This window comes from Polistes fuscatus, unplaced genomic scaffold, assembly GCF_010416935.1.
Source record: "Polistes fuscatus isolate 324 unplaced genomic scaffold, CU_Pfus_HIC Scaffold2, whole genome shotgun sequence".
NCBI classification, from domain to species: Eukaryota; Metazoa; Arthropoda; class Insecta; order Hymenoptera; family Vespidae; genus Polistes; species Polistes fuscatus.
Window position 1 is genome coordinate 14,886,302 of NW_025113096.1, and position 26,828 is coordinate 14,913,129.

Below are 26,828 nucleotides of genomic sequence, written 5' to 3' on the forward strand. Positions count from 1 at the left end.
GATGATTAAAAATAGAACGTCAAAGTTTAATGACGAGTTTGTTCTAACAACTGGAGAGAGTTCCATGGGGGTGGAAGCTTAAAGTCGATAAGAAAAAGGTCAACGTGGAGAGATGTCGAGGGGCCAAGCACGTCGTTTATCTGCCCGGATTATATCGTCTTCGCGTTCTTGTGGTAAACTTTCTTGCAGAATTCAAATTTACTAGCTGGCAACGTGAATTCCAAAATACCCCATACCTTACAAAGTATAGCCTTATTGGCCAACAAATAAGAAAGGAAAAATCAATAAATGGTATTTCGTTAGACTATGCAAAGAACGTTCTACGAAGAATAAATAATAATAACGATGAAAGTTTGAATATACCGTAACGTTATCGTATAATATAATAGAAAAATTATCTTTATAAATTATTAATTATACTTAATATAATATATATAACTTTTTCCATAAAAATGTATACAATAGAAATAACGTAATATCCGATTTTCTATAAAATATTATAAATTTTATGAAATTCAAATACTACTTTTTTTTCTTTTTCTTTTCATTTCTTTTTTTTTGTGAGTCTGTCATGTTATAGTGAAACGACACCAACGTTAGATGAAAAACGATTACGTGTTACATGTGGTTCCATACATACATATGTACGTGACGCATCACACATTCCATTGCAGCTTAAAGATATCCAGGGAGAGTTGGAAACAGTGGCAGCTTCTGTCGCTTTTCCATTACCACCAGACCGAATATTAATGCTGAAGGTTTAAGTAACAGACGCCTTTAAGAAGCATACAATTAAATTTATTTTGATGCAGGAAGAGATCCAAACAATTAAATTAAATCATAGTAAAATCTTTAAATAAAAAAAATATTAATATAAATAATTGTAGTATTATTTAACATTTTTTATTTTTTTTTAAGCTATTCATTCTCACTTAAAAGATAATTATGAATGAACGAATAATATAATAATTGATGTAAATGATGCTTCCATCTAGTGACAAATGTATATACAATAAAGTGGACAATTATTTACTGTTGGATAATTAATTTAACGATCGATAATGTTATTAATCAAAATGATAACTACCTCCATCTGTAAGTTTTACGTTTAACTTCTTTCGTTCAAATGAAAATGCAATTTATTATTTTTCAAGAGTTTTTAAAGAAGTTAATTGAGAGCACGAATGTCAAGAGGTTGGAAGAAATTAAGTGCATAAATCTTTCAAAGAAGAAAATTAATGATCGTAATGCGATTCAAATAAGTTTTGAAATTAAATAAGAAAGTATATTTAAAAAATTATGTTCTTATGTCTTTGTAAGTAGAAGAATCATTAATAATACCGAAAGAGAAAGGATTTCATTTAAAATTCTATTATATCAGTTGAGATGGTTGTACCAATTAAATAATTAATAATATATCTTACAATAAGATGAATCTGGTTAGGAAAAAAGTGGACTTGTGAGCTTCTATGTACTTATGTATTCTTTGATAATAAAAAGTAGACTTATTTATCGATATAACATGGATCTACATTACCGACAGTACATGATCCACGGTGGATGAAACAGAATTTCAAATGTTACATTGATAAGGGATGCAAATTTTTTCAAAAAAGTCAACATCTACGAGAAAACTGGTTATATCGATGATTTAATAGTTTCTATTGTTACTATCGAGAGCTCTTCTTATGTAAAATGAACATTTCTATCCCGTTCAATGAATCAATGTACCCTTCATTGATTCGGATATTCGATATCTGCAATAGAATACAATGCTCTTCAACTTGTTTTACTTATTGAAAAAGGGATAGTAAGATAAAAATAAATAAAAAGAGGGGAAAGAACAAATAAAAAATAAAACAGAAGATATAAGTAAACAGAAATAAGGTAAAACAAAGAAAGATAACACGTGGAATCCAGATCTTTTCTATTTTTTTTTTCTGAATATTAATCATATACAAATACACACATTCCGCACGGATAATTTTAATTGTTTGTGTTCGGTATATACTTCTTTCATTAGCTAAAGTGGTTGTTTTATTCGTAGAAAGAAATGTATACGGACAATTTATTAAACTCGGCCAGAACGTAGGTGTCCGTCGAGTATGTAAGTATTATAAACGTCATGTATGTATGCATGCATGCATGTATATATGTATTAGATGTATGCCACAGATCTCGCTATCCTATTCGAATATCGAATTTAACCTCGATTTAACCTTAAATAATGAATTATATGTTCTATTCTCCATTAAGGAGAGTCATTCGTAACGTGAAAAGGAATGTGACCTAAAAAGGGACGGTAGATAGTCGTTCTGTAGTAAGGTAATTAATTCGGAAGGAAGGAAGGAAGGAAGGATGCATTGAGGGAGAAAAAAGAAAAGAAAAAGGAATAAAACAAAATGAAAAGGATAAGGGCGAAAGGGGGAGGGAAGAAAAGTGCTGCTTCTACCGCCAGTGAGTATTATTGGTACTGCTGCTCAGCATCCCCGGGAAGACTGGGGATGACCGTGTGATAACGTTCGTTGTGATAGCAACACGTCCAGCATCAGTAGGTGAGCTAGCGACGAGGAGAGCTCAGTTCGATACCGAACGCCAAAGCGTTCGGATCGTTTCTCATGATTATATATGCTGCAGCGGGTTGTTACGATTTTTCTCTCGTACTTGTTTCTATCTTACGCTTGCATTCATTCGCTGCTAACATAATTTTAACATATTTTTTATTTTCATCATATCGGTTAACCCGGCGATCAACGAGAGTGTGACCGATCGACCGACCGACAAATTAATCCGAGACACGCGTTCGTTTTATCCTGTTTTTTTTTCTCTCTGTCATCTTAATTTTAGAGTGTCAACCGTGCGTAACTTACTACCTTACTACGAATCGATCGTACGATCACGACGATTGAGAGATGACACCTTGACTTTATTCTATGTAATTTATTGTGCATCATTTCTCGTTAAATTATTACTTCACGGTGAATACGTGGGATACATTTAACAGGTATGAGAATAATAAATCAGGTTTTAATCATTAATCTATGGTATTTGTTGTTTATTATTGCGTGCGCGTACGATTCAATGGTAACTAATAAAATGGTACGGAAATTGTCGTTAAGCGCTTGTGCGTTTATCGTAGACGTTTTATCACGTATCGCTTGTCATCAGTTTCACTGTTTATTGGGTTCTACCTTCTCGAGCGAACTAGTCCGCGAAATTTCGAAACGAGATTGCGACTTAATTGCATTCGTCCTAAACAGTTTCCCCCTATCGTACGAGCAAACATCACCGTGAAATTTATATACTCGCGTAATGACATTATCAACGACGATAAACTCGTATTCTGATATATATATAGACATACACGGGAATTTATAAAGCCCCGGTTTGCCTTACGTTGATTGAGTTTGTAAATCTTTCGAACGTAGTGAAAAATTTGATCGATAAAACAACACGTGCTGATTCATAAGATAGAAAAAGAAAAAAAGAGAAAGAGAGAGAGGGGAAGAAGAAAGAAAACATTTGCGTTACTCGTTTTTATAATATAAAAATGAAAAAGATATATTAATAATAAAATATTACATATATTTGAGATACACGAATTAACTTTTTTTTTTATTTTATATTTTAAAATGTTAAATATATATATAATATACATTTATGTATTTTCTTTGATTTTATGTTTTTTCATTTTTCCCCTTTTTTTCTTTTTATTATTATTATTATTTTATTATTTTATTATTTTGTTGAGAGAGAGAGAGAGAAGAAAGTAGTTCACGCATTGTTTCGTAGAACTTTTATCAAAGTTATTATGACTTTATTCGATTAAGTTGAACAATCATGATAGAGAAACACGATTTAAAAGTTGAAGCGGAGGTATTAAGTATTCTAGGAGTGAGTGGCAGAAAGGGAAAGAGGGAGAGAAAGAGAGTTTGAGGTTTATCGTTTAAGTACGCGTAACGAAAGTAAATTTTTGATATAGTTACATGATAGTTTGCGTTTCTATTACTATAACGCGAATGAGTTACGGCATTGTATTATTCTCCTGTTATTTTATTTTCTGCTGACACGACATATCCCTCGTTTCTATCCTACGGAAAAATAGAAATATAGAAAGAAAGAAACGAGTATTACATTATTGATCTAATATGTCGAGAAGCTATCTTTATATAAATAACAAAACCAAAAAAAAAAGAAAAGAAAAAAAAATTTTAAGGGGAAGAAAAAAGAAAAAGAAGAAATTACAAAAGTATCCTTTCCATTCGTCGATTTAAATTATCCCCCAAAACTTATGTTATTCCAATTTTCTTATCATTTTTCTGTTGCATTAGAATCGTTCCCCCTTACTCATTGGAATATTGTCTTCGTAAGGAAGGAAAAGAAAACAAAAGAAAATAAATGGAAAGAAAAAGAAACAAAAATAAGAAGAAGAAAAAGGTAAAGGGAACGTAGATGAAAAATATTAAAGGTCGCGCGCCAATTTCTTATTAGCTGGATCTCCTTAATGAGTTTCGATACATAAATATTGTATAAAAAAGTGAACTCGAGTTTCCTTTAATAAAGATAGAGAGGTAAAAGAGGAAAAAATGTCTCTTTAAATACATTTCTCTTTCCCTTTCCTTCTCTCTCTCTCTCTCTCTCTCTCTCTCTCTCTGTCAGCCTTAACTTTTTATCTAACGGGTTCGAAGTAATTCATTTTTATTATTTTGCATTTATCAATTCCATTTCTCTCTGGCGAGAATGCATAATTAAGGTAGAATTGCGTGTTCGGTGCTTTCGTCAGGACGGGAAATTAGATTGCGCATAGGTGATGGTACTTGAAAGTTGTAAGGGGGAAAAAAAAGTAAAAAGTGAGGTAAAGTAAGGTGGGATCGGGGGGCTAGGGGAAGGGCTGAGGAAAAAGGAGGCAAAAATAAAAGAAGAAAAAGAGAAAAAGAATATGGGGAGGGGGGAAGAGAAAAAGAAAAGAAATAAAATATCTCGGTCAGATATTTGACGGACGCGTATAGACAGAGTGAATATTAGAAAATGGTGGAATTGAATAGAAGGGTTTTTAATTTATTTTTTTCTTTCTTTCTTTCTTTCTTTTTTTCTTTCATTCTTCATTTCTTTTCGACTTGTTTCCATTTTAATTAAAAGCAACGTTTTATAACAAGTAAATACGAAAGAGAGTTTTGTCGATCGTTTACGTATATCCTGTCACGTGTGTAAATACGTGTATGCGTGCGCGCCTGTGTGTAGATAGACGTCGTATGCAGATTATTTATAGTATTTATTCGATCAATCTTGCGTGAAATTTTTCACAACGATGAAACCTACCGTGATTAATTAGTAAGCATCTTTTGTTGCACGGAAGAATGTACACGATCCAAGCCAACACGGGTTAGTTACTTTAAAGTATATACACATATATGTATATATATATATATATGTATCAGATAAATTTATCTTCGTGTTTTATTTAAACGTTGCAACATTAAGGGTGCGTAATTTTATCAGTAGTAAACAGATATTTTTTTTTTCAGATAAGTTCAAACCAACAAATTTTTACTAACCCAGTTGATAAGGACAATTATTTGCGAGATTGTTCACGTGCGAGTGAAAAGCGTGAAAAAAAAAGGAAAAATGAGAAAAATTTTTTCTATAGTATTCGTGGAATTTGTTGCGTTCGTTAACGAAGAGGTTTATTAATTTTATTTTTTATTTTATTTTATTTATTTTATTTTATTTTGTTAAAGGTTATGAAATATAAAATAGATATGCAATACATTTCTATCCTTCTCCTATGTATATTATCTTTCTTTCTTTCTTTCTATCCCTCTTTCATTTGCTTTCTTACGAATTATCGAAATCACAAATATTGAACTTGTTCGCGAAGGTAAAAAATATCATATAACATGAAAAAAGAAAAAAAGAAAAGAAAAGAAAATAATATTGCATAGAATATGCATTGAAATTAAATCGATACGAAAAAATAACATGTTTTCATTCCCATTCTCTCTTTCTCTTTTTCTCTGTATTTCTATCTCGTTCACTGTCTCTCAGAGTTATTTTCACATATTTTAGATAACCAGCATGCATCGTTCGCATTCTCTTCCATCGATAGGGATGCACACGTTACCAAATAAAATTGGTACAAAATTTCCTGAACAATCGGGAATTACTCGATCTTTCGTGATACTAGATACACAATTATTCATGATACCAATTCGAAAAGCAATATACGAAAGGCAAGAAGAAGCTTGATTGACTTTACCACGGCTGGTCTCGCGAGATAGAATCAAATTCATTGCCGAGATAGAACTTTTTAGGGTGTACAAGGGGGGGAGAAAAGAAGAAGAACGAAACGAAACGAAACGATAACGAACCAATGCGATGAGTAACGATAATTGAAATTGAAATTTAATCGAAATTTCGGAGAGAGGAAGCGATGCTGTCGTGTACCAATCTGGGCCTAGAGGTATGTATGTATATGTGTGTATTTCTATCTACCTATCTCTGTGAATATGTGTGAAATAAATGTTTACTCCCTATTTCTGCCTTTTTTCTTTTTTTTTTGCATTTTTTTGCATTTTTTTTTAATTTTATTTTAATTATTTTCCTATTTCCTTCTTGTGTTCTTTTTAATTTGTGCAAAATTTAAAATATTTTGTTATAACGTTCTTTCGTACGTTCCATCATTTTTGTTTGTGTATTATTCCTCTCCTTTTTTTTCTATCTCTTTGTACGTATTTCGCTAAAGTTTAATCTCTATTTAAAATATCTTTGTAAGCGTATTTTATTTTCCATTTTATTTCGCTCTTTTTTTTTCTCATTTCTTTTACGAAATATACGTAGGACCGCCAATTACGCAGTTGTCTCTCGGAAAGCAATATTTGAAAGCAGGAGAAATGTCTGTAATTATTCAACTCGAAGAACAAACTCGGTATTACCAAGACGCGTGACGAATGGAAATAGCGAAACGTTGTTGGGATTTCGGTTTTGTTCTGAAAGAACTAGTACCGAGTGACACTTATTAGACTGCTTTTCGTTCAACTCTTATAAAGTGACGAGAAAAATAAAGAATAGAATAAATAAATAAAGTGGAAAAAGAGAAGAAGGATTTTATTGGGATTACGTTTGAATATATTTTCATCGTCAGAGATTTGCAGTTTATTCATCTTCTTCTTATTCTCTCAGTTTCTTTTCTTCTCTATCTAAAAATTTTGAGTAAAAATTTCATCTTTATATTTTGTATAAATCAAAAGAATTTTTAATGTTATATTTAATATTACACCTTAAATCCTTTTGATGGATTTTTTTCCCTCTTGCCCTTTTTTTCCCTCTTTCTCGCATGAAATCCCTTTAGATGATTCAAGCCAGTAGACTATATACCCTATATAAGGGATATTGAATTTGGAACGTTATGCAAAGTGTATAGGCGGGTTTCCCCTAATTTACAGGAGGTTCCTTTGCTATATTGCCTGAGCGTTGAATGGATAAACCAAACCGCCGCTAAAATCCGTCAATGGATTTAGGATGTCCTCTTCTCTTTACTCGGAACGATACCAGATATTACTACAGTGCTTTATGAGAGCTTCGCTGATATATAACAGGTTCCTTTTTCTAAACATACTTATCGATACTTCCTTGTTTACTGTATCACGTTTCTTCGCGATTTGTATTATGTTGAAGTTACTACAAAAGTAAAGAAAAAAAAGGAAAAAAAAAAAGAAAAAAGAAGTGACAAAGTAAAAAGAAAAAGCGATATTACTTTTAAGAAAGATGGAGTGTCCAAATGTAATCCACTTTGGGGGAGAGTTATTTACGGTATCTCAAAATTTCAATCGTAATATTTTACATTGTTTAGATTCAATCTCATTATAGGGATATTTTTATGACATTGTACAAATACTTTTTTTTATTACACGAAAGAAATAAAAAAGATAATATAATTTATGCGATAGGTTATATTACGGAAATAAGAGGTAATTTTTTTTTTCTTTTTCGTTAAGATCTTACGTATTAAATAAAGTAGGAAGAAAATGAAACATCATTAAAATCCAGTAGTACATTGAAACAAACGTTCGTTCATTATACGTGAATAACGTTTCGTTGTTAAAACGGGATTGAAGCTTATTGTTGGATAGGATTGCCTGATAAGAACGTATTTGTGAACAGGCAGTAGAGAACAACGGTGGCAACGGTATTAACGGCAGTAGGGGCAGGAGCCCATGGCTGGAAGTTATCTATACCAGTGGTGGTGGATCCCAATCGTGATCCTATCTAGATGCTGTCTACTTCTTACTACCGATAGCAACCTACCTTACTTATCGCAATATACGGAAGAAGAGTATTCGGAATTCCATCCAAATGATGACGAGGTAGTCGTGTTCCTTAACGAACAATGCAACGAGGAGGTCAATCTAACCGATATTCAAAGTCAGTTACAACAGCATTGGAGCGTGAACCTTTCCATCAGTATATTACCAAGATCTCGTGAGTAATTATGACCGGAGGAAAACGTATATACTTTATATATAATACATATATATGTACTTATCTCTTATATTACATATAAAGTTACTCGACGCATGGTTATACTCTGTCGTTCTATGTTAATTAAGAGAATGTATTTTAGCATCTATTATAATGTCAAGTTACGTTGATATATATATATTGTATATTATGCAACGACTATGTTTTAGATGGGGGAGGGGAAAGATAATGCAATACATATATACAATATCGATTTAATACCTATTTTCCCCCCAAGGAAGATTTATGTCGTAATCAGATAAAACGTAGTAGTAACTTTACAGAGAAGTGGCGCAAACGCGTTAAAACTATTATTCTCGTCCAATTGATTTTAAACCCCCCTTTTCGTTTGATCGTCGTTATTACGTAGCGTACTTTCCATTATGCCGCCGCTAGACTATATATACATACACCTAAATAGACGAGAATGACGCGAAAGTGATAAATGTTAACAGTGACCTGTGAAACGCGGTCTTGGGGTTTCGGCGCGCTGGTATATTCACTCAGCCAACCTACAACGAAGGCTTTGATAGCAGCACTCGATAGTTCGAGTTGCGAGTTCGTTTCAAAATTGGCCCATACTTGGAACAAGCCTCTATTCACGTGGACTTGTCCTTTGGTAAATAAAATTTCCTGTCTAACACCTAAAATCCCTTTCTATCGTTTCGATCGGATCAGATTGGATCTGATCCGATCTGATTAAAATTCGATTGATATCGTCAGATCGCAAATCAAATCTTTTCTATATAAATCCTCTCTATTTTTTATGAATTATTATTTACAGAGAAACTTGGAAGATAGAAAATTATCGAGCATAGTTAGACTTTCACCGGCTTTACCGTCACTCGCTCAGGCACTTGTAGAAATGTTTCTTCATTTACAATGGAATTCAACGGCAATCATTGGCACGGGTAAGACGATTAACGTGTTCGTATTTACTATCAAAACACAACACGTGCTCTTCTTCTTCTTCCTCTTCTTCTTCAAAGTATCAACGTCGTTTCTTTTCGAACAGACAAGGAACCATGGTCAAGTTTAGACAGGGTCGTGGTCGATGCTCTTCGAACTATCGGAATCGTGCCACGTTATCACGCGATATTACCGCAACGCGCTACCTGGAGTCAAGTTCGAAGAACTTTGAAATCTCTGCATTATATATCTCGCAGAGGTAAATATATAAAAGAAGAAAAATAAAAAATGTAGATTACAAAATATTTGCACAATCGTTATGCGTGCCGCACCTGTATTTTATATTCGTCTTTCGCGAACGAGCGCTTAGTTTGCACTTATTCGCTGATCACATTATACGCAGTAAACAAAAAAAAAGAAAAATTAAAATAAAACACAAAAGATATTCTATAAAACTAAATAATTTCATCCAAAATTGTAAATAAAACGATACGCTTTACAGTATATTTCTATCCTTCTCTTTCGCTCTCGTGTTCTATTTTTCTTTATGTGCGTATTTTCTCTATCTTTCTCTCTCTCTGTCTTTCTTTCTCTCTCTCTCTCTCTCTCTTTCTGTCTGTCTGTCTGTCTCTTTTTCTTTCTTTCTACCTCTATCAGTGCATCGAGATGAATTTAAAAGGATTACGGGCGAGATGGAAATGAGATGGAAAATAGTTTGCTATTCTATCAGATCGCGCGTAAGGGCAACTGACGCATATTATATGTAAGCGCATGAGTTTTCGGCTCTCTCATCTTTTCTTTCTTTTTACAGCTACGGTGCTTTGCTTACCCCTGAACGACGATTCGACGAATCGTATTTTGACCGAGCTGGATGTATCACGGGATTCAAGCATGTTGACTTCCATGATTCTGATGATCCACACAGAAGATAATGATATGTTTCTTCCGCAGATTGTGCCTACGGCATCGCCAATTGAGACGCCAATTTCACTTTCGTTTACAACTACTCAGTCTTCCAACTTTTCTCCTTCAGACCTTCCCCGTATTTATACGATCGTAAATCAGAGAACGACAGAAGGGGGTGCAAAGATTAATCCATCTGAACGATACGTACCGTCAAAAAATCTCAGTGGTACAACGTTAGACAATCTGCTTATATTAATGCCACTCGATCAAAGGTTAACGTTCTTTGTCATATAAAAATTTATAGGACATATTGTACATAATATATACGTATGTATGTATGTATGTGAATAAATATGTACATATTGACTATCGTTCGTTGCAGATATGATATTCAAGAAATGTTAAATGGCACCGAGTTTTACACGCGACCGACTTTAATCGAACGTTTAAATGAATCACTCAGCATTATGATGTACGACAATGGTACTATCAATTCTTACAATAATAAAATGTATACTTACATCGTAATGGATTGGCATGTTGATAAATGGGAACCTATCATGATGATCTCGGAGGAGAAAGAAAGATTTACGGTTAAAAGATTAACTACCAACGCTCCTGCATTTTTCACTGTAGAAACTATCGATTTTATTCCTTGCGATGCCGATAACGATTGCACAGGTAAAATTGTTAGATAAGTATCGAATTATCGACTATGAAGATTTTTTCAAAAGAAGATTAATGTGTTTCAGTGTGAATTAATAAAATATAATTTATTTATATCACAGTAGGTGGTCTAATGGAGGTATCCGTCCATGCTACACATATCGTAGCTGTCATTTTGGGATCCTTGCTCTTTGCTTTTCTTCTCGTTTCCCTAGCAATATTAATCCGGTAAATCTTTATGTTCTCTTTTTAATGTTTATTTTATTTATGACTCTTCTATAATTTACGTTAATTATTAATATTTTCTATAACTTAATATAAATTACACAAAACATTATTACCTTTCATTGATTTAATATTACATATTTATGTGTAATCTAACGATATCATTTTTGTAGAAAACAATTGCTCAAAAATAGAATATCAGAAGGCCCCTATAAAATTATTCTAACGGCATCAGATTTCGTCTTCCCGCAGTCTAATCACACGGATTCGAAAACTGTTAGTATTAAAATGCAAACTATTATGTAATAGCGGTTAATTAGAAACTAGGACAAAAGTTCGAGCTCATTAAAACATTTCACAGTGATCTTTGTCGTCGGGGACTAAGTGAAAATAAATTATTTTATCAATCCTTTTAGGTCGATAAGGGGGTCGAAACAATGCTATGCTGCTGGTTGCAGCCGTTGCAGGAGTTTGGTGGGCCAAAAGTTGAGAAACCTGATTTACTTCAAGTAGGCACTGTTGGCTCCCACAGGCCCTATCTTCAAACAAGTACTGGAAATTTAGCGAGACAAACTTTCTTCAAGGTCCGACGTGCTATGTATAATGTAAATACGTCTCTGTCTTCATACGCGTCATACGCTTACATGAAGATAGTGTTCGCTATTCATTCATGCAACTTATAAGCAACTCGGTTACCAGAGATCACGTTTATTATATTTGTAATAATATACTTTTAAAAATTTTACTGATTACATACTTGGTAAACTGGATTACTGGATTAAATTGCATGAATACAATCCGCTTTTCATCGAATGAAAAAAAAAATACAATTTATAATGTTTATTACGTTTCTAATTTACTTAGGGTGATTTGGTTCAACTGAAGGAATTATCCTGTCAAAGTACATTCGAATTAAAGAATAAAACGATGGGCGTTTTAGTTACGGTAAACAAAAAAAAAAGAAAATCTACTCTATCGAAAATAGAATAGATATTCTAAAAAGGTATAAATAAATTCCTGTTAACACTTTTATGGATAGATTCATGGCCTACGACACGAAAATCTTAATCCCCTTATTGGATGCCTGAATGAACCAACGAGACCATGCCTTGTATCGGAATATTGTTCAAGAGGATCGCTAGAAGATGTATTGGTCCAAGATGAGATCAAACTCGATTGGTCATTCAGATTGTCTTTGCTTACGGATTTAGTGCGAGTAAGTTTAACACATTAGTTAAAAATTATTTTTAAATAGAATATCGATATGTCTCTGATAATAAAACAAAGTCAATCTCTCCGTTTTAAAACAATTCATGTCATAAAATGTAAAAAAACATACACTATAATTACACAATATTAACACATTACAAATTTAATTACAAGAAAACGATAATTGGTATAAAAAGAAAAAACATCGTTTTAAAGATTAATTAAATAATCCTTTTTCACAGACGTGTCATTCGATAATCCTAATAGGGATTATTAAAAATGCATCAACGCGGTGAAAATAATTGTAAGGGATCGAATAAAAATAACGATCACTTTATTTTTATGTTAATATCACACGATGAACTTAAGTAAAGATTAAATGTAGCATTAAATTTATTTAAGGGTATGAGATATCTTCACGGTACACCGATTAGGGTTCACGGTTATCTTACATCACGGAACTGCGTAATCGATGCACGTTGGGTTCTTAAGATTACTGATTATGGCCTTCCAGCATTTTACGAAGCTCAAAATATGTCACCGCCTTCAAAATTGTCTCGCGGTAATTAAAGATTTATTATTTAATATTATTTGTATTATTTAATTTAATTAATATTATCATTTTATATTTCATTCGCATATTACTTGGCAGATCTTTTGTGGACAGCACCAGAATTACTTAGGGATGTGAATCTTCGAAAGAAGGGTACTCAGTCAGGAGATGTTTACAGTTTTGGTATCATCATGCAAGAGGTCATTGTACGCGGCGAACCATTTTGTATGTTAGCTTTATCTCCAGAAGGTAAAAACAATGAATTATTTAAAACATCTTCCTACGATTACAATATGAAATGCATTAATGTGTTACGATTATGTACAGATATAATAGAGAAAGTGATGAAACCACCACCATTGATTAGGCCATCCGTTAGTAAAGGTGCAGCTCCACCAGAAGCTATTAATATAATGCGCCAATGTTGGGCCGAATCTCCGGATATGAGGCCTGATTTTAATTGTGTCCATGATTTATTTAAAAAACTAAATTATGGCAGGTCAGATCAAAAAATAACATAGTAATTTATTCCAATTTTTTTTTTATTAAAAATCAATTCTCATGTTTTTCGTTTCTTTTCTTTCTTATAGGAAAGTTAATTTTATTGATACTATGTTCCAATTGTTAGAAAAGTATTCAAACAATTTGGAAGAATTGATACGCGAACGTACAGAACAACTCGACATGGAGAAAAAAAAAACGGAACAGTTATTAAATCGGATGTTACCAAAGTGAGTTTTCCAAAGTTTCTAATATAAATATTTAAAGATAAAGAGACTGATGATTTTTTTTAGTTCGGTGGCGGAAAAATTGAAATTGGGTATTCCCGTCGATCCTGAAGAATTTCGCGAAGTCACCATCTACTTTTCGGATATTGTAGGTTTTACAACTATTTCCGCTCATTCGACACCTTTTCAAGTAGTAGATTTACTCAACGATCTATACACCTGTTTTGATGCAACCATTAATGCATATGCTGTTTATAAGGTAAGTGTGAGCATAAAAATCATACTACATTCAATATTATATAATTTATTTTTTAAAACAATCATTATTTCAGGTGGAAACTATAGGAGATGCTTATATGGTAGTTGGAGGATGTCCAGTTAGAATTCCTGATCATGCTACTCAAGTGGCTACCATGGCGCTTGATTTGTTACATCAAAGTGGAAGGTTTAAAATAAGACATTTACCACAAATGCAATTAAAACTGAGAATTGGTCTTCATACCGGTTAAGTATCGACAAATGAAATCAATTACCCGCGTAAAATAGAAGAATTATTGTAGTTTGATTTAATATCTTAATATTTATGTTATGTTTTATTTTTGTGCAGGTCCTTGCTGCGCTGGAGTCGTCGGTTTAACGATGCCACGTTATTGTTTATTCGGTGACACTGTAAATACTGCATCTAGAATGGAATCAACTGGTGCACCATGGCGTATACACATTAGTAAAGCAACAAAAGATCGATTAACGCAAGCCGGTGGATATAATATTGAATATCGTGGTACTACAGAAGTTAAAGGGAAAGGAAAAATGCAAACTTATTGGCTATTGGGAAAGGAAGGATTTGACAAGAAACTGCCAACACCTCCACCTTTCGGGTAATTTCATATTTTTTTTATAATATAAATATAATTATTGATCATAAATGCGTATATAATACTAACAGATTTCTATATCAACTGTTTATCTAATTTTCCTTTTTCTTTAAATAACTTATTTTCCAGTCTTCTGATAATTTATCTACTTCCATGCTATCAAAAGAGAGGATCATGGGTAAGTTAATTGTATATCATATTTTTTTAGATCTTACAAGGGGAGAGACAAGTCGACAAGACACCAATTTTTTTTACATTCTACACAGTGGCATGAATGCATGTGTAACTTTTCACTTTTGTTTTTCTTGAAAACGATTGAGTATTAGGTCTTACTGCTTGCACAGTGTGTGATTCTGATGGATACCTACAACTATGTAGAATTTTAAAAAAATTGGTGTCCTGTCAACTTGTCTCTCTTCTTGTTAGATCGTTCAAATTTATTAGTGATTTTAGAAACATATTTAATAAGTACTAAGAATAAAAGCATTATATTAATCCATATTTTAAAAGATTGGATGACAGCCTGGTAGTCAAGAGCTCATTGAAAGATGGACAAGCGGAATTAACAACTGCACGGCGTACGATACTCCCTAATATTAAAAATTATAGCGTTCACGATGAAGAAGATGATGAAGACAGTATCAATGAGAAAGGGAAAGATGATAGTAGTGCGAAAATCGTCATTGAAGGAAATTCTTCGAACGCCTCTTCATTTGAAACATCCGAAACGAAAAAAGTTAATGTATCTGTGCATGGTGAAAAAACACTTGAAACGAGTAATTCACTAAAATCAACAGAAGATCTGTTTGAATTGTTGAAAAATGAACGTATAAATCAAAAACCGACTGAAATTAGCAATCTAACTATTAAGAAAAGTACATCAAGTGATACACAAATTTCAAGTAATATACTTGCAGTATCTGATACAGAAACAACTGCAACAATGTTAGGCGCTTCAACTACTTCTTTGACCTCGATTGCTAGTTCTGTCGCTTTATCTTTTAGATCAGCTGCAGCAAGTAAACATCGAAGGTTCATTGGTGGTATTGATGAGAATGATCTCAGTACACCATATAATCGCTACAGATGTCTTTCTCCTAATGAACATAGTAAGTATATTACATATTTATTATTTATTACAGAAGGAAAAGAACAAATGCCACCAAAAAAAAGTTGCTTTTTTGAAAGTCTATATAATTCATTTATAGCACACATTTGCTTTACCACTTTCAAAATCGCATGTGGATATTAAACTTATTACATTTGTGAGTAACTATAACTGTTCTTGCGCTTTCTTTTAATGTACATAAAAATACATGACGAATAGCAAATATTTCCTTATTCAACTAATATTTTAATTTAAGGTGTGACATTCTTTGTTTTGCCTCTGTAACCTTCATTTGATTTTTCAATTTAATTAAAATAATTATTAAAAAATATTAACAATTTCAGACAGAAGTTCTAGTGGTCGGTTTTTGAAAAGGCAATTTAGTTTAGATAGAGGAGATGAGCCTGTATCTATAACAATTCAAGAGCCAACAAATCAGAGAACAGTTCAACGACTTTTTAAACAAAATAGTGCAGGAGCAGCTAATGATTTAGAGAGGATCGAGGAAGTACCATCTACTCCTGGGCATATTTCACAAAGATTTCGTCACACAGCTTCGGTTACGCTCTCCGTTGAATCTTTAACGACGCATTAAAAACAAATTATTAAAGTTAAAGGAAATGGTCAATATTTAAAATCATCATGTTATCTGTCATAATATTCAGAATTAGAGAAAGTATGAAATTGATTTGAGATATCAATGGAATATTACAACACGTTCATTATCAAATATTCCTTTAAATGTGTCATATCATCATCGATCATAGTAATGCAGTATGATTCTGCAAACAAAATTTGCTCGATACATCAATGATTCAAAAACTTTACATTTACTGTTACTTTAGGATGTTGACAGGTCTAAACTACATTACTATATCAGATCGATATATAAGACTAAATGTTGTTTCGACATAACTTTCTCATCTCTATATGAAATCATTCTAAATGTAAAATATGTTGCATGTTATGTTATTAATTGTTCCTACGGTAGCTTAATAACTTTTACAATTAAATATATAAACTCATAAAAGTACACGAAACATAACTGCAAACATAATTGAATTGAATTAATGTGTGGACATATAAGAGAAACAAAATCATTTTATGCTAACACAGCATTTTCATATAATTGCTTAATTTATTTTATTTATTAAGGTAAAATTTACAAAATGTATAATAATGAATGCTTTGTATTAACAAAGCAATATTATTTATTTACTTAATTACTTATTTATTTTATATGTAATTTTCTGTTTTGAAAAACTACTATGTATCATTAGAATTCATTTTCATAGTATTATATACAAAGAATTATAAAAGAGGAATATATATAGAAGACAATCGTTGAGTGATAATTAAATGATCTACTTACTATTTTTACCATGAGATGATGTTACAATTTGAGAGATTACTGTTCTTTGATGTTACTTAATGGCGAGTATGATGGATGTAAATAATCCAGAATCTTTTTAATCTTACTTGTATGTATTGTATATATTCACGTATTAAAAAATAATAATAAGAGAATAATTATAAGAGTTTAATTCAAAGATATTATTGAATAAAAATATATATATACAATTGTGACATATAAATGTAATTACACAATTACTACACATACAACAATTGCCCCATTAATTGTTCATGAAAATAACTAATTGATTAATTCACAATCAGTGGTTTGGTTTTTCATCTCTCTTTTTCTTTTTTTTTTTAATAACTTTTAGAAAGTAAAAAATAAAAAATGTATCACGATATATATACTTCCGCAACCGTACACGCATTGGTTAGAGAGCTTTTCCCGCGAAACAGAGAAAAGTTTAAAAAGAAGCAAGGTTTGTAACATTTAAAAGATAGTCAATTCTAATAGAAAAATCTGATTATAAATATAATCTCATGAACGACAAATGCGCTAATATCAGTTAAATTCACGCTATAGTTGGATACTGACCAATGGTTTATTTGTATTTATGATTGGTCAACGTGTCAAGTATTGAAGGTCTAACTTTATGAAAAGACGTCTTGCGATTGGTGAAAATCATATTCTAAATTTATATGGCCATGCTATTGGTCAATTCAAACTTGTTTAAAGCGTTCATTTGATTGAGTTTTAGAACACCTAAAAATTCTAGCTGCGTTCGTATGTGCAACGAAAGCCTTGGAACATCGTTCGCGCATGTATTTTCTAGTCTTTGCTTCCGATTTTGTAACGTGCAGTACATACGACTAATGAAGTACTGATGTTTTTGGGCCCTATTTTAATTTGATCCGAGTTCATTAACGCGTTTTTTCAGATCAAATGTTCATTTATTAGCGAGACTAAGGAAATTTGGGGGGTCTGAAAAGTATCCACGAGTCCTGCTATTAGAGAGATAAAGGTTTACATAGTGCGACGAGAGGAAGAAGTGGAAGAAAGAAAGAAAGTTGTTGGAAGGAAAGAGAAACCAACTACTGACGTTCCGTTGCGGTGTCGCATGGCCGTCGTGTGCATTTCGAAATTTATCGTCGTGTGGTATTTGCCGTGGAGCAGGTATAGACGTTAAAAAGAGGATTCGCACGTGGCTAGACGATCATAGAAAGGAACATACATATAAAGTGAGTCTATCGTGCGGTGTATATTTCGACTTAAGACTTATTCAAAGTACAGCGTGTACACGTTATGTTGAGCACGTTCTCTGACATAATCTGGTATGAACTGGATCAAAGCAGAAACGTCGGTAAATGAATTGGCCATACGTTTCAGAAGCGAACCTGTGATGCCCGGTTTTCGCGAGGACGCGGGGCCACTTTAATCTTTCCAACTAAACTTCCTTCGATAAATCTATCGACACGTATTAATTCAGACGAAAATCTCAGAAGCCGCGACCACGCGACTCTACGCACAGCAATGTCCAACGAAGAAACTTCTGCCGACCGCAATGTCGAGATTTGGAAAATAAAGAAACTTATAAAGAGTCTTGAAATGGCTAGAGGGTAAGTAGGTCGGCAGTAATATTTTTTCTTTTAGATGCCTTCGGCTATTTTATTTAATATTCTGACATATGGTTTAAGTAAAACGTGATATATACATATATATATAGAATGAATTTGATTAAATGTTGCAATACATTATGTTTATTAGTCTAATGATTTTTTAAGTGGAAATATATTTTCTATGATATTAGGAGCTTAATAAATTATTGTTTAATGTTCTTGCATATATTTTTTTAATGGTGGTTCTTGAAGCACCGTTATATCAAAGATTAATAATGCATTAAACAAAATCTGTCCTAAAGCAAACATACTGTTTGATTTCTTTCTTATTAAAATTTGTAATTTATTATTTTTTTTGTTAGTTTTCTTTTGAATTATTTGTATTGTTTTTTAATTTATGGTAATAATAGAATTAATTACTAAAGTTACTATCATTCTTTAATTATTTATGATATAATTAAATAACAAGTATTTTTTTAGGAATGGTACCAGCATGATATCATTAATTATACCCCCTAAAGACCAAATATCAAGAGTAAGCAAGATGTTAGCCGATGAATTTGGAACTGCGTCTAATATTAAGTCCCGTGTAAATAGATTATCGGTGTTGGGTGCAATTACATCTGTACAACATAGGTTAAAATTATATACCAAAGGTAATAATATCTTTAATAATATATACAAATTAGAAATATAGAGCGTGTAACATTAATATTATTTTTGATATTTTTTGAATAATTATCTATTTTAGTGCCTCCGAATGGCCTGGTAATATACTGTGGTACTATTGTCACCGAAGAAGGCAAGGAGAAGAAAGTTAACATTGATTTTGAGCCATTCAAACCTATTAATACTTCTTTGTATCTTTGTGATAACAAGGTATATACAGTACTATTTTTACAGTTGCATAATAAGTGCCAAGTTTAGATTATTAAATTTATATTCAATCTTATATATTTGAATAAGTTATATTTTTGTAATACTATAAAATACTTAAGTTTTAATTATTTTTAGTTCCACACAGAAGCCCTTACTGCATTGTTAGCCGATGACAATAAATTTGGCTTTATTGTCATGGATGGTAATGGCGCATTATTTGGTACTTTACAAGGAAATACGCGTGAAGTTTTACATAAATTTACTGTTGATCTACCGAAGAAACATGGTAAGTTTTTAAAGATTTTTTTTCTAAAATATGCAATAAATTAAAAATGAATAAATTTATGCTAATAAGCTCACTCTCAAATGAATGTTATTGTAAATTTGATTTTAGGTAGAGGAGGTCAGTCAGCTCTCCGCTTTGCTCGGTTACGTATGGAAAAAAGACATAATTATGTCAGAAAAGTTGCTGAAGTAGCTACACAACTTTACATTACTAATGATAAGCCTAATATTGCTGGGTTGATATTAGCAGGAAGTGCCGACTTTAAAACTGAACTTAGTCAGTCAGATATGTTTGATCCTGTAGGTTTATATTTGAAGAATCATTTAAACAAAACGCATTTGTAAAAAAAATATAAAGCAAACCTCTTAGTCTTGTTATTATTTTATTATTTCAGAGATTACAAGCGAAAGTTATAAAATTAGTTGATGTGTCTTACGGAGGAGAGAATGGTTTTAATCAGGCTATTGAATTAGCGGCAGAATCTTTGCAAAATGTAAAATTCATTCAAGAAAAGAAACTTATTGGTAAGATTATAATCATTTATTTTTCCCTCTTGTAATGTATTATATGTTACTTATTACGATCTTTTAATTTTTGTTATTAGGTCGTTATTTTGATGAAATTTCTCAAGATACTGGAAAATATTGTTTTGGTGTAGAAGATACATTAAGAGCTTTGGAGTTAGGTAGTGTAGAAACGTTAATCTGTTGGGAGAATTTAGATATTCAACGATATGTTTTAAAAAATCATACAAATGCAGAAGAGAAAGTATTGCATTTGACTCCCGAACAGGAGAAAGACAAAACTCATTTTACTGATAAAGAGGTATAGTTAAAGTCCTTTGCGTTTAATTATTAATGAAATTAAAATTAAATTTATAAATATGCTTATATAGAATTAAAAAAATATAACGATTAAATATGTAATTTGTAGAGCGGAGTAGAACTTGAATTGGTGGAGTGTCAACCACTTCTTGAATGGCTTGCGAATAACTATAAAAGTTTTGGTGCCACCTTGGAAATTATTACAGACAAGTCGCAGGAAGGATCACAATTTGTCAGAGGGTTTGGTGGAATTGGAGGTAAGTTTTTTTTTTGTACATATAATAAATTTGTTAATCTTTATTTTTCAAAGCAATTTATGTATTTATATAAATTGTGGAAAATTATTTGTATTACTAATATTCGTGGCTTCATATCTTATTTTTTAACATAAATATAAAAAAATAGTTGTGTGTACATATAAACAAATGATAACTAATTTTTGTTTTGAATGTGTTAATAGTTTTTTTAAACACTATTATTATTAACATTATTGGATAAGGTGTATTAATTAATTAGAATTTATTAACAAATGGTATTAAACATTTAAATGTTCTTTTTAAAAAGTTAACATAATTTTTACAAAAGATGTGTTTTAATATTACTGTCAACAAAAATTTTAAAGAAATGACAAGGTAATGAAATGAGGTGCATTAATGTTAATTATAGAGTATATGTTCGTATATAGGAATCCTCCGCTACAAAGTTGACTTCCAGTCACTGCAGGCCGATGAGCCTCTTGATGATGTTGACCTCGATGATTACTAATTTCATCCATGAGATATTCAAAGTCAACCAGGTAGCTGTTTCTCTGTCTTGAGTGCATTCATGTACACTTTGTGTATTATAGATTATTATTTAGAAAACTGGACAAATTTATCAAAATGTTAATATTAATCAGATGCATATTTAAAAAAATTTATATGTTTTTTTTATATTATATACTTAAAAATTGAGGGGTTAGTACCTATTTCTTAGTATTTGTCATCTTATTATAATTATTGTTAATACAAAAGTCATTTTTATTGGCATTGTAGTATTTAAAAAGATTTATCTAAATTATTCTTTCTTGATAACTTTAATATTGATGTTAACAAAGATTAATTGACTTTAATTATTGTTATAATAATCATATTAGATAAAAATTAAAATATATGTGCATTTCTGTGTATTATAACTTTGTACATATAACAACTAGGAAAATACGACATTCATATTGCATGCCCCTAATTTTTATATAGTAAATTTGTCCAGAATGTTTACAATTATTTTGATTGAGTTTCTCACTAAATAGTTTAGTTTTGATTCTTCTGTACAAAAGTAGTACATAGATGTCTCTTGCAATGATTTTGAATGTGGATAGTGAAATTATTAAACACACAAAATTCAGAGATAAAAATTTGCATTCAGAGATGTTACTGAATTTTAAAGATGCTTTTTTGCCTAATGGTTTTCCTTAATTAACAAGGTGAATAGAAATGTAAAATAGGGGCTAATATAATCTTTTACAAAACATTCTGAATTTAGACCATTACATTTGTATCACATTAAATAATAACAAAGAATTAAACACGTAGTATGGTACAGTTTTTTCATTTATTCTTATTCATTTTTGGTATTCTCATTCACTTTTTGATGAGAACTTGAGTAATGAAAAAGATTTAGATGTTTTATTAATGTGTATTAGAAGACTGTTTTTCCAACATGGAAGTGTATATTTGTTAGTGATTCGTATTTGTTTTATATAGTTCAAAAGTTCTATTTGTTTATATTAATATTATATTTACAAATAATTATAATAAAGTAGGTCAACGTATAACATGTAGGAATATTGTTTAATAAATGCATTATTTATTTACATATTATCAAATGACCACAAAGAGGTTTTAAAATGTTTAATTTTTCTATGTTTGCACATGTAGAAAGAATTATACACGAGGAAACAGATTCGTCAATATTATTTAAAAAAAAAACAACTATTTTTTAGATGAATGTGCATGTTTATTCAGAGTAATTAAACTCTTGTTGTAGAAAAGATGTAATGGTTTCCAAATTGATAAGATTCTATTAATTCTAATTCATTTTTATCATATTAAATATTTATGTATGTAAGTATACACCACAAAGTTAAAGCTATATGAACTAGATGATATTAAACGGTGATTGCAAATTTAGTAAAATTATTTCACTATTACAAACATATGTATTTGTTAGATAAAGAATATACAAATAGTATTATTTCTATAGACTATAAATGAAAAGTCTTTTTGTTGTGTGGCCGCACAAGAAAAAAATCGTTTTAAACTGAACGTAGTTTTAATTTCTAATATATAACAATTGCACTGCATAGATATATTTTTTGAATGGATTTATAAAGAAAGAATTTAATGCATCTTTACAGTACAAACAAAGAATGTCTGCGATATCACGAAGTTACAATCTAGATATTGGCTTTTATTATAATAAGAAGTCAATAGTAAAGAATTTAAGGAAATCTGAGATTAGATCTATCAAAATTGGTAGATTAATATTTATGCTATAGTATAATAATTCTCAAATAATTCTCAAATAATTTATATAGTAGTTATAATCTTATAATCGTTGCAATTTCTTAATCTGTAAGATACACAAAGTGTAAAGCCATTTTAATGCTTGTTTACATTTTTACTATACTAAAGAAAGCCTGTTTTAATGACGCGGTATGAATTCATAAAAAAGCTATTCTAACTAAAGTCTGATTATTCAAATGAAAATTCGTTGACTCACATGAATAATGAGTATATTAAGAACTTTACTAATAATTATTATCTTTGTTACCCTTAGGGGAACAACAATTGTAATTGTACTAATAATTATTAATTACTGATTTTCTTACAATATAGTCTAGATTTAAAATGCATCCTTGGCATTTTTATAAAAAAACGCCAGTGACTATCACAACAGTGTGTAAGTCACTTGTTTTAAATAAATAAAGGTTTTATATATATTCTGGTTGAGATATGAAGCTTCTTTGTTAATATTATCCTATATTCAAGAATGTTGTTCAAATCTATTTTACATTCTAAGTCTTTTTAGCAATCACCATAACTATAACAAAATAAAACAAGTTCTTATTTTTTATTTAACTCTTATTTTTATAAATGAGAAGTTGCATTATTAGTAAACCAGTGGCAAATTTTAGATAGATTCTATTTAAAGCACACTCAAAACTTAAACAAATTTTATTATTTTATACACTTTCTTGTTTTATATTTCTACATATTCCTTTAAAAAAATGTGTGAATATTTGTTTTTATATTATTTCGTTTAAACAATGTTGCTTTTGCACTATGTTGCTATAATTACTATTTGACACTTAATATATCAAAATGTTAGCTTTATACTTAGTATTATATTTGGAAATTTCAAATTATATATATTTTCTAAATTATATTTAAGTTTAATTTTGATTGCATTTATTTTATTTATATAAACATACATTATATTCTGGCATTCCTTTCACAAATAGTAAGATATACGAATATACACAATAAATTGATTATTAAGTAAAATGCATAAATGAAAATTATTAAGTATCGCTTGTTGCATGCTACGCTATAAACAATTATAGATTATAAATCCATTGCTAAAGTAACAATAACAGTGTTATAGTTTATCTAATAGATTTTAATGGTTTTTATTTATTTTTTTAATTTATTGCGTTCAAATTGCTTGAATTGATAAAGTATTAGTTATGGCATTTTTTTAACAAACGTGTGAAACTATAGGAAAAATATAATTTTTTTTTTTTTATATTATTGAAATTATTTATATTAAACTAATATTATGATTTTTGATGTCATGTTTACTTTAATAATATTCATTTAACATAAACTTATATTCATGTTAATACTTTGGCAATGGATATAAATTATAAATAATTGTAACATTCTCACAATGCTTAACAGAGCTCCTCTCTTTGAGAAGTACTAATTAAAGTCTTGTTTCTGTTAGCTCGCATACTGGGAAAGGTACAGTACTTGCTTTTTATTAAGACTAGTAACAAGAAAAAAGTAAAATAATTCTTTATTTTTTTAATATTTTAGAATGTTTGGTTTTCCGATATTTTAGAATATTTATTTTTCTAATATTTTAGAATGTTATACATTGTATGCAGGGAATGTTTTGTATTACTACAATGTAAAAGTATTATAGATCATGAAGTAGCCAGATATTTTAATTTTTTATAAATATAAAAATAATTAACTTATTGTAGAAATCCCTTTTAGCAGCTATTAGAAGCAATGGAGCAATAGTTACTTAATGCTAATTTACAATGTAAATTTTATATTATCCAATCGAATAATATTTATTATTAAACCAAAACAATCCATTACACTATGTATAACATTCACATAAAGTAAAACTTTATATATATATATAATGTTAATCTATATAATTATTATTCATGCATTCAATTTTAACTTTTAAAAATATTTATTTTACATATCATAAAAATAAGTAGATAAATTTTATATATATATATAATTTTGTTTTCTTTTTATGTTAGTGGTCTTAAATTATTATTGTCGTTAAAAGAAACAGTGTTTTTCTAATTTTAATATTTCTTTGATATCAAATAGAGTTAGTATAATATCATAAAAAGAACTTACACACACACACAAAAGCACTGTTATTACTAACATATATTTGAGTTAAAATAATAATAATTTTTTATTTTTAACAGATATTTATATATGCACTAATATTCAATGTATTATTTATTTAATGATTAGCATTCATATGTTGTTTTGCAGGTATTCTACGTTACAAAGTGGACTTCCAAAGTATGCAGCTGGAAGATATTGAAATTGATAGTTTCGATCTGGATGACTATTAAATCCCTGATTTGACAAAAACACAATCCTCTTAGCTTTGAAATGGAAAATGTTACGTTCCTCTTTGCATTATATTTCAAGAAAAGTATGCAAAGATGCACGTTGCAAAATAATTATTTGATGTGGTACATAGGGTATCATCAGGAAATTATTGTGAACATCAAGCAGCTAGCAATTTACACAGGGACAGTGCGGCAAAATGGTGCGTTGGTAACAGTTCATACCTGTTAAAAACAACAAAGGCAACTCGAAGACTGTGACACTTAATTAAGCCAGCTTGATATCTGCCTACTCCACACATTACCTACTATGTTCTTTGATTATTCACATGGATTTATTTAATTACTTGCTCAAACAATGGTACCATGTAGAATTGTTACAGCATATGATTTGAGATATATCATTTTCTATCACATCGATGTTTATCATCTTGTCATCGTGCTATTAAAAGAAAAAAAAATGGTTATCAGATGTTCATAAGTACAGTTCTAGCATAATTTTTGTTCACATACGATCATAGCTGAGCTGTAATAAACTGATTGTCATAAACTTAAATGTGCGTATCGTGCATTCTATACCAATTGCAAAATTCATATGAATAATAAAAAGCTCTGTACATATACATAAATTTTTAATGGCACAGTTGCCTTAGGAGAAACAAAATCTTTCCGTCTTAATGAGTGATACACATACAAATGTAAGAACAGTTTCTTAAAAATTGATATTGCTTTATTGCTGGCTCGCGATTATTAGATTTTGTACACCCAAGACTGTACATAACAAATGCTTTATAAGCGTATCAATCTAATCTCTTAATTGTTGAAGAGGTACGCCTCGATGGTAAGAATAACAGTTACTAAAGATATTACAAATATTATAATTAAATTTTTAATTTCTCTTGCTTATTTGTACAATGCCTTTGTAATAAACAGTACTGTAAATGTATAAATGTGAAGAGAATGCAATGTGCGATGTTGGCAATGTATCCTTTATATATAAAAAAAAAAAAAAAAAAAAAAGAAGAAAAAATATTATAATGAATATTTTTTTTTTAATGCTGTGAAATTTTCGATAAATGATGACTCTGTTCATATATTTCATTTGCATTACAATTATTCTGTGCAAGGCATACATCCTAAAGTACTATTATTACGATGAGCAAGATTAATAAAAATATGATTTGCTGTCGTGTACAACGAATTTTTAATAGATTTAAAAAAAAAAAGGAAATGATATATATTTAGTCTTTTTTTTTTAAATTTAAATGAAAGAAATTTTTGAATGTTTCAATTAATA

General features: G+C 30.3%; 2 protein-coding genes across 9 annotated transcripts; both read left to right on the forward strand.

The window, feature by feature from the left end:
- Nucleotides 1-2,540: 2,540 nt before the first annotated feature.
- Nucleotides 2,541-17,369, forward strand: LOC122516185 (retinal guanylyl cyclase 2-like). Of its 5 annotated transcripts, none has more exons than XM_043633796.1 (24): nucleotides 2,542-3,004; nucleotides 6,067-6,460; nucleotides 7,443-7,595; nucleotides 8,161-8,478; nucleotides 8,973-9,136; nucleotides 9,302-9,428; nucleotides 9,533-9,685; nucleotides 10,238-10,604; nucleotides 10,715-11,013; nucleotides 11,124-11,226; nucleotides 11,397-11,499; nucleotides 11,640-11,828; nucleotides 12,088-12,168; nucleotides 12,263-12,439; nucleotides 12,835-12,994; nucleotides 13,085-13,234; nucleotides 13,313-13,484; nucleotides 13,576-13,716; nucleotides 13,780-13,972; nucleotides 14,046-14,217; nucleotides 14,321-14,591; nucleotides 14,755-14,766; nucleotides 15,099-15,697; nucleotides 16,041-17,369. In XM_043633796.1, exons 4-24 carry the CDS (start codon nucleotides 8,214-8,216, stop codon nucleotides 16,289-16,291), a joined length of 4,149 nt encoding a protein of 1,382 aa, XP_043489731.1. In that variant the 5' UTR covers nucleotides 2,542-3,004; nucleotides 6,067-6,460; nucleotides 7,443-7,595; nucleotides 8,161-8,213; the 3' UTR covers nucleotides 16,292-17,369. The 5 variants fall into 5 exon arrangements, with proteins under 5 accessions (XP_043489734.1, XP_043489731.1, XP_043489729.1 ...); XM_043633794.1 differs by having other exon boundaries at nucleotides 2,543-3,004; nucleotides 11,121-11,226; XM_043633797.1 differs by having other exon boundaries at nucleotides 2,543-3,004; nucleotides 11,121-11,226; nucleotides 11,640-11,807.
- Nucleotides 17,370-18,085: 716 nt separating this feature from the next.
- LOC122516072 (eukaryotic peptide chain release factor subunit 1) lies at nucleotides 18,086-26,087 on the forward strand. Of its 4 annotated transcripts, XM_043633623.1 has the most exons (11): nucleotides 18,201-18,669; nucleotides 19,150-19,325; nucleotides 19,421-19,548; nucleotides 19,684-19,834; nucleotides 19,943-20,133; nucleotides 20,229-20,358; nucleotides 20,439-20,659; nucleotides 20,768-20,915; nucleotides 21,344-21,454; nucleotides 24,649-24,665; nucleotides 25,452-25,612. In XM_043633623.1, the coding sequence occupies exons 1-9, from the start codon at nucleotides 18,584-18,586 to the stop codon at nucleotides 21,421-21,423; spliced, it is 1,311 nt and encodes a 436-aa protein (XP_043489558.1). In that variant the 5' UTR covers nucleotides 18,201-18,583; the 3' UTR covers nucleotides 21,424-21,454; nucleotides 24,649-24,665; nucleotides 25,452-25,612. The 4 variants fall into 4 exon arrangements, with proteins under 4 accessions (XP_043489560.1, XP_043489558.1, XP_043489559.1 ...); XM_043633625.1 differs by lacking the exons at nucleotides 21,344-21,454; nucleotides 24,649-24,665 and having other exon boundaries at nucleotides 18,086-18,291; nucleotides 18,440-18,669; nucleotides 25,452-26,087; XM_043633624.1 differs by lacking the exon at nucleotides 24,649-24,665.
- Nucleotides 26,088-26,828: the final 741 nt, after the last annotated feature.

Excerpts from the sequence above, each read along its gene's own strand:
- LOC122516185 (XM_043633794.1), top strand. The coding sequence starts at position 8,214 with ATGGCTGGAAGTTATCTATACCAGTGGTGGTGGATCCCAATCGTGATC. Across the intron at positions 12,169-12,262 it reads CGATGGGCGTTTTAGTTACG|ATTCATGGCCTACGACACGA; the intron begins GTAAACAAAAAA and ends TTTTATGGATAG. Across the intron at positions 13,973-14,045 it reads ATGCATATGCTGTTTATAAG|GTGGAAACTATAGGAGATGC; the intron begins GTAAGTGTGAGC and ends TCATTATTTCAG.
- LOC122516072 (XM_043633625.1), top strand. The coding sequence starts at position 18,584 with ATGTCCAACGAAGAAACTTCTGCCGACCGCAATGTCGAGATTTGGAAA. Across the intron at positions 20,134-20,228 it reads AGTCAGATATGTTTGATCCT|AGATTACAAGCGAAAGTTAT; the intron begins GTAGGTTTATAT and ends TTATTATTTCAG. Across the intron at positions 20,660-20,767 it reads CTCATTTTACTGATAAAGAG|AGCGGAGTAGAACTTGAATT; the intron begins GTATAGTTAAAG and ends TGTAATTTGTAG.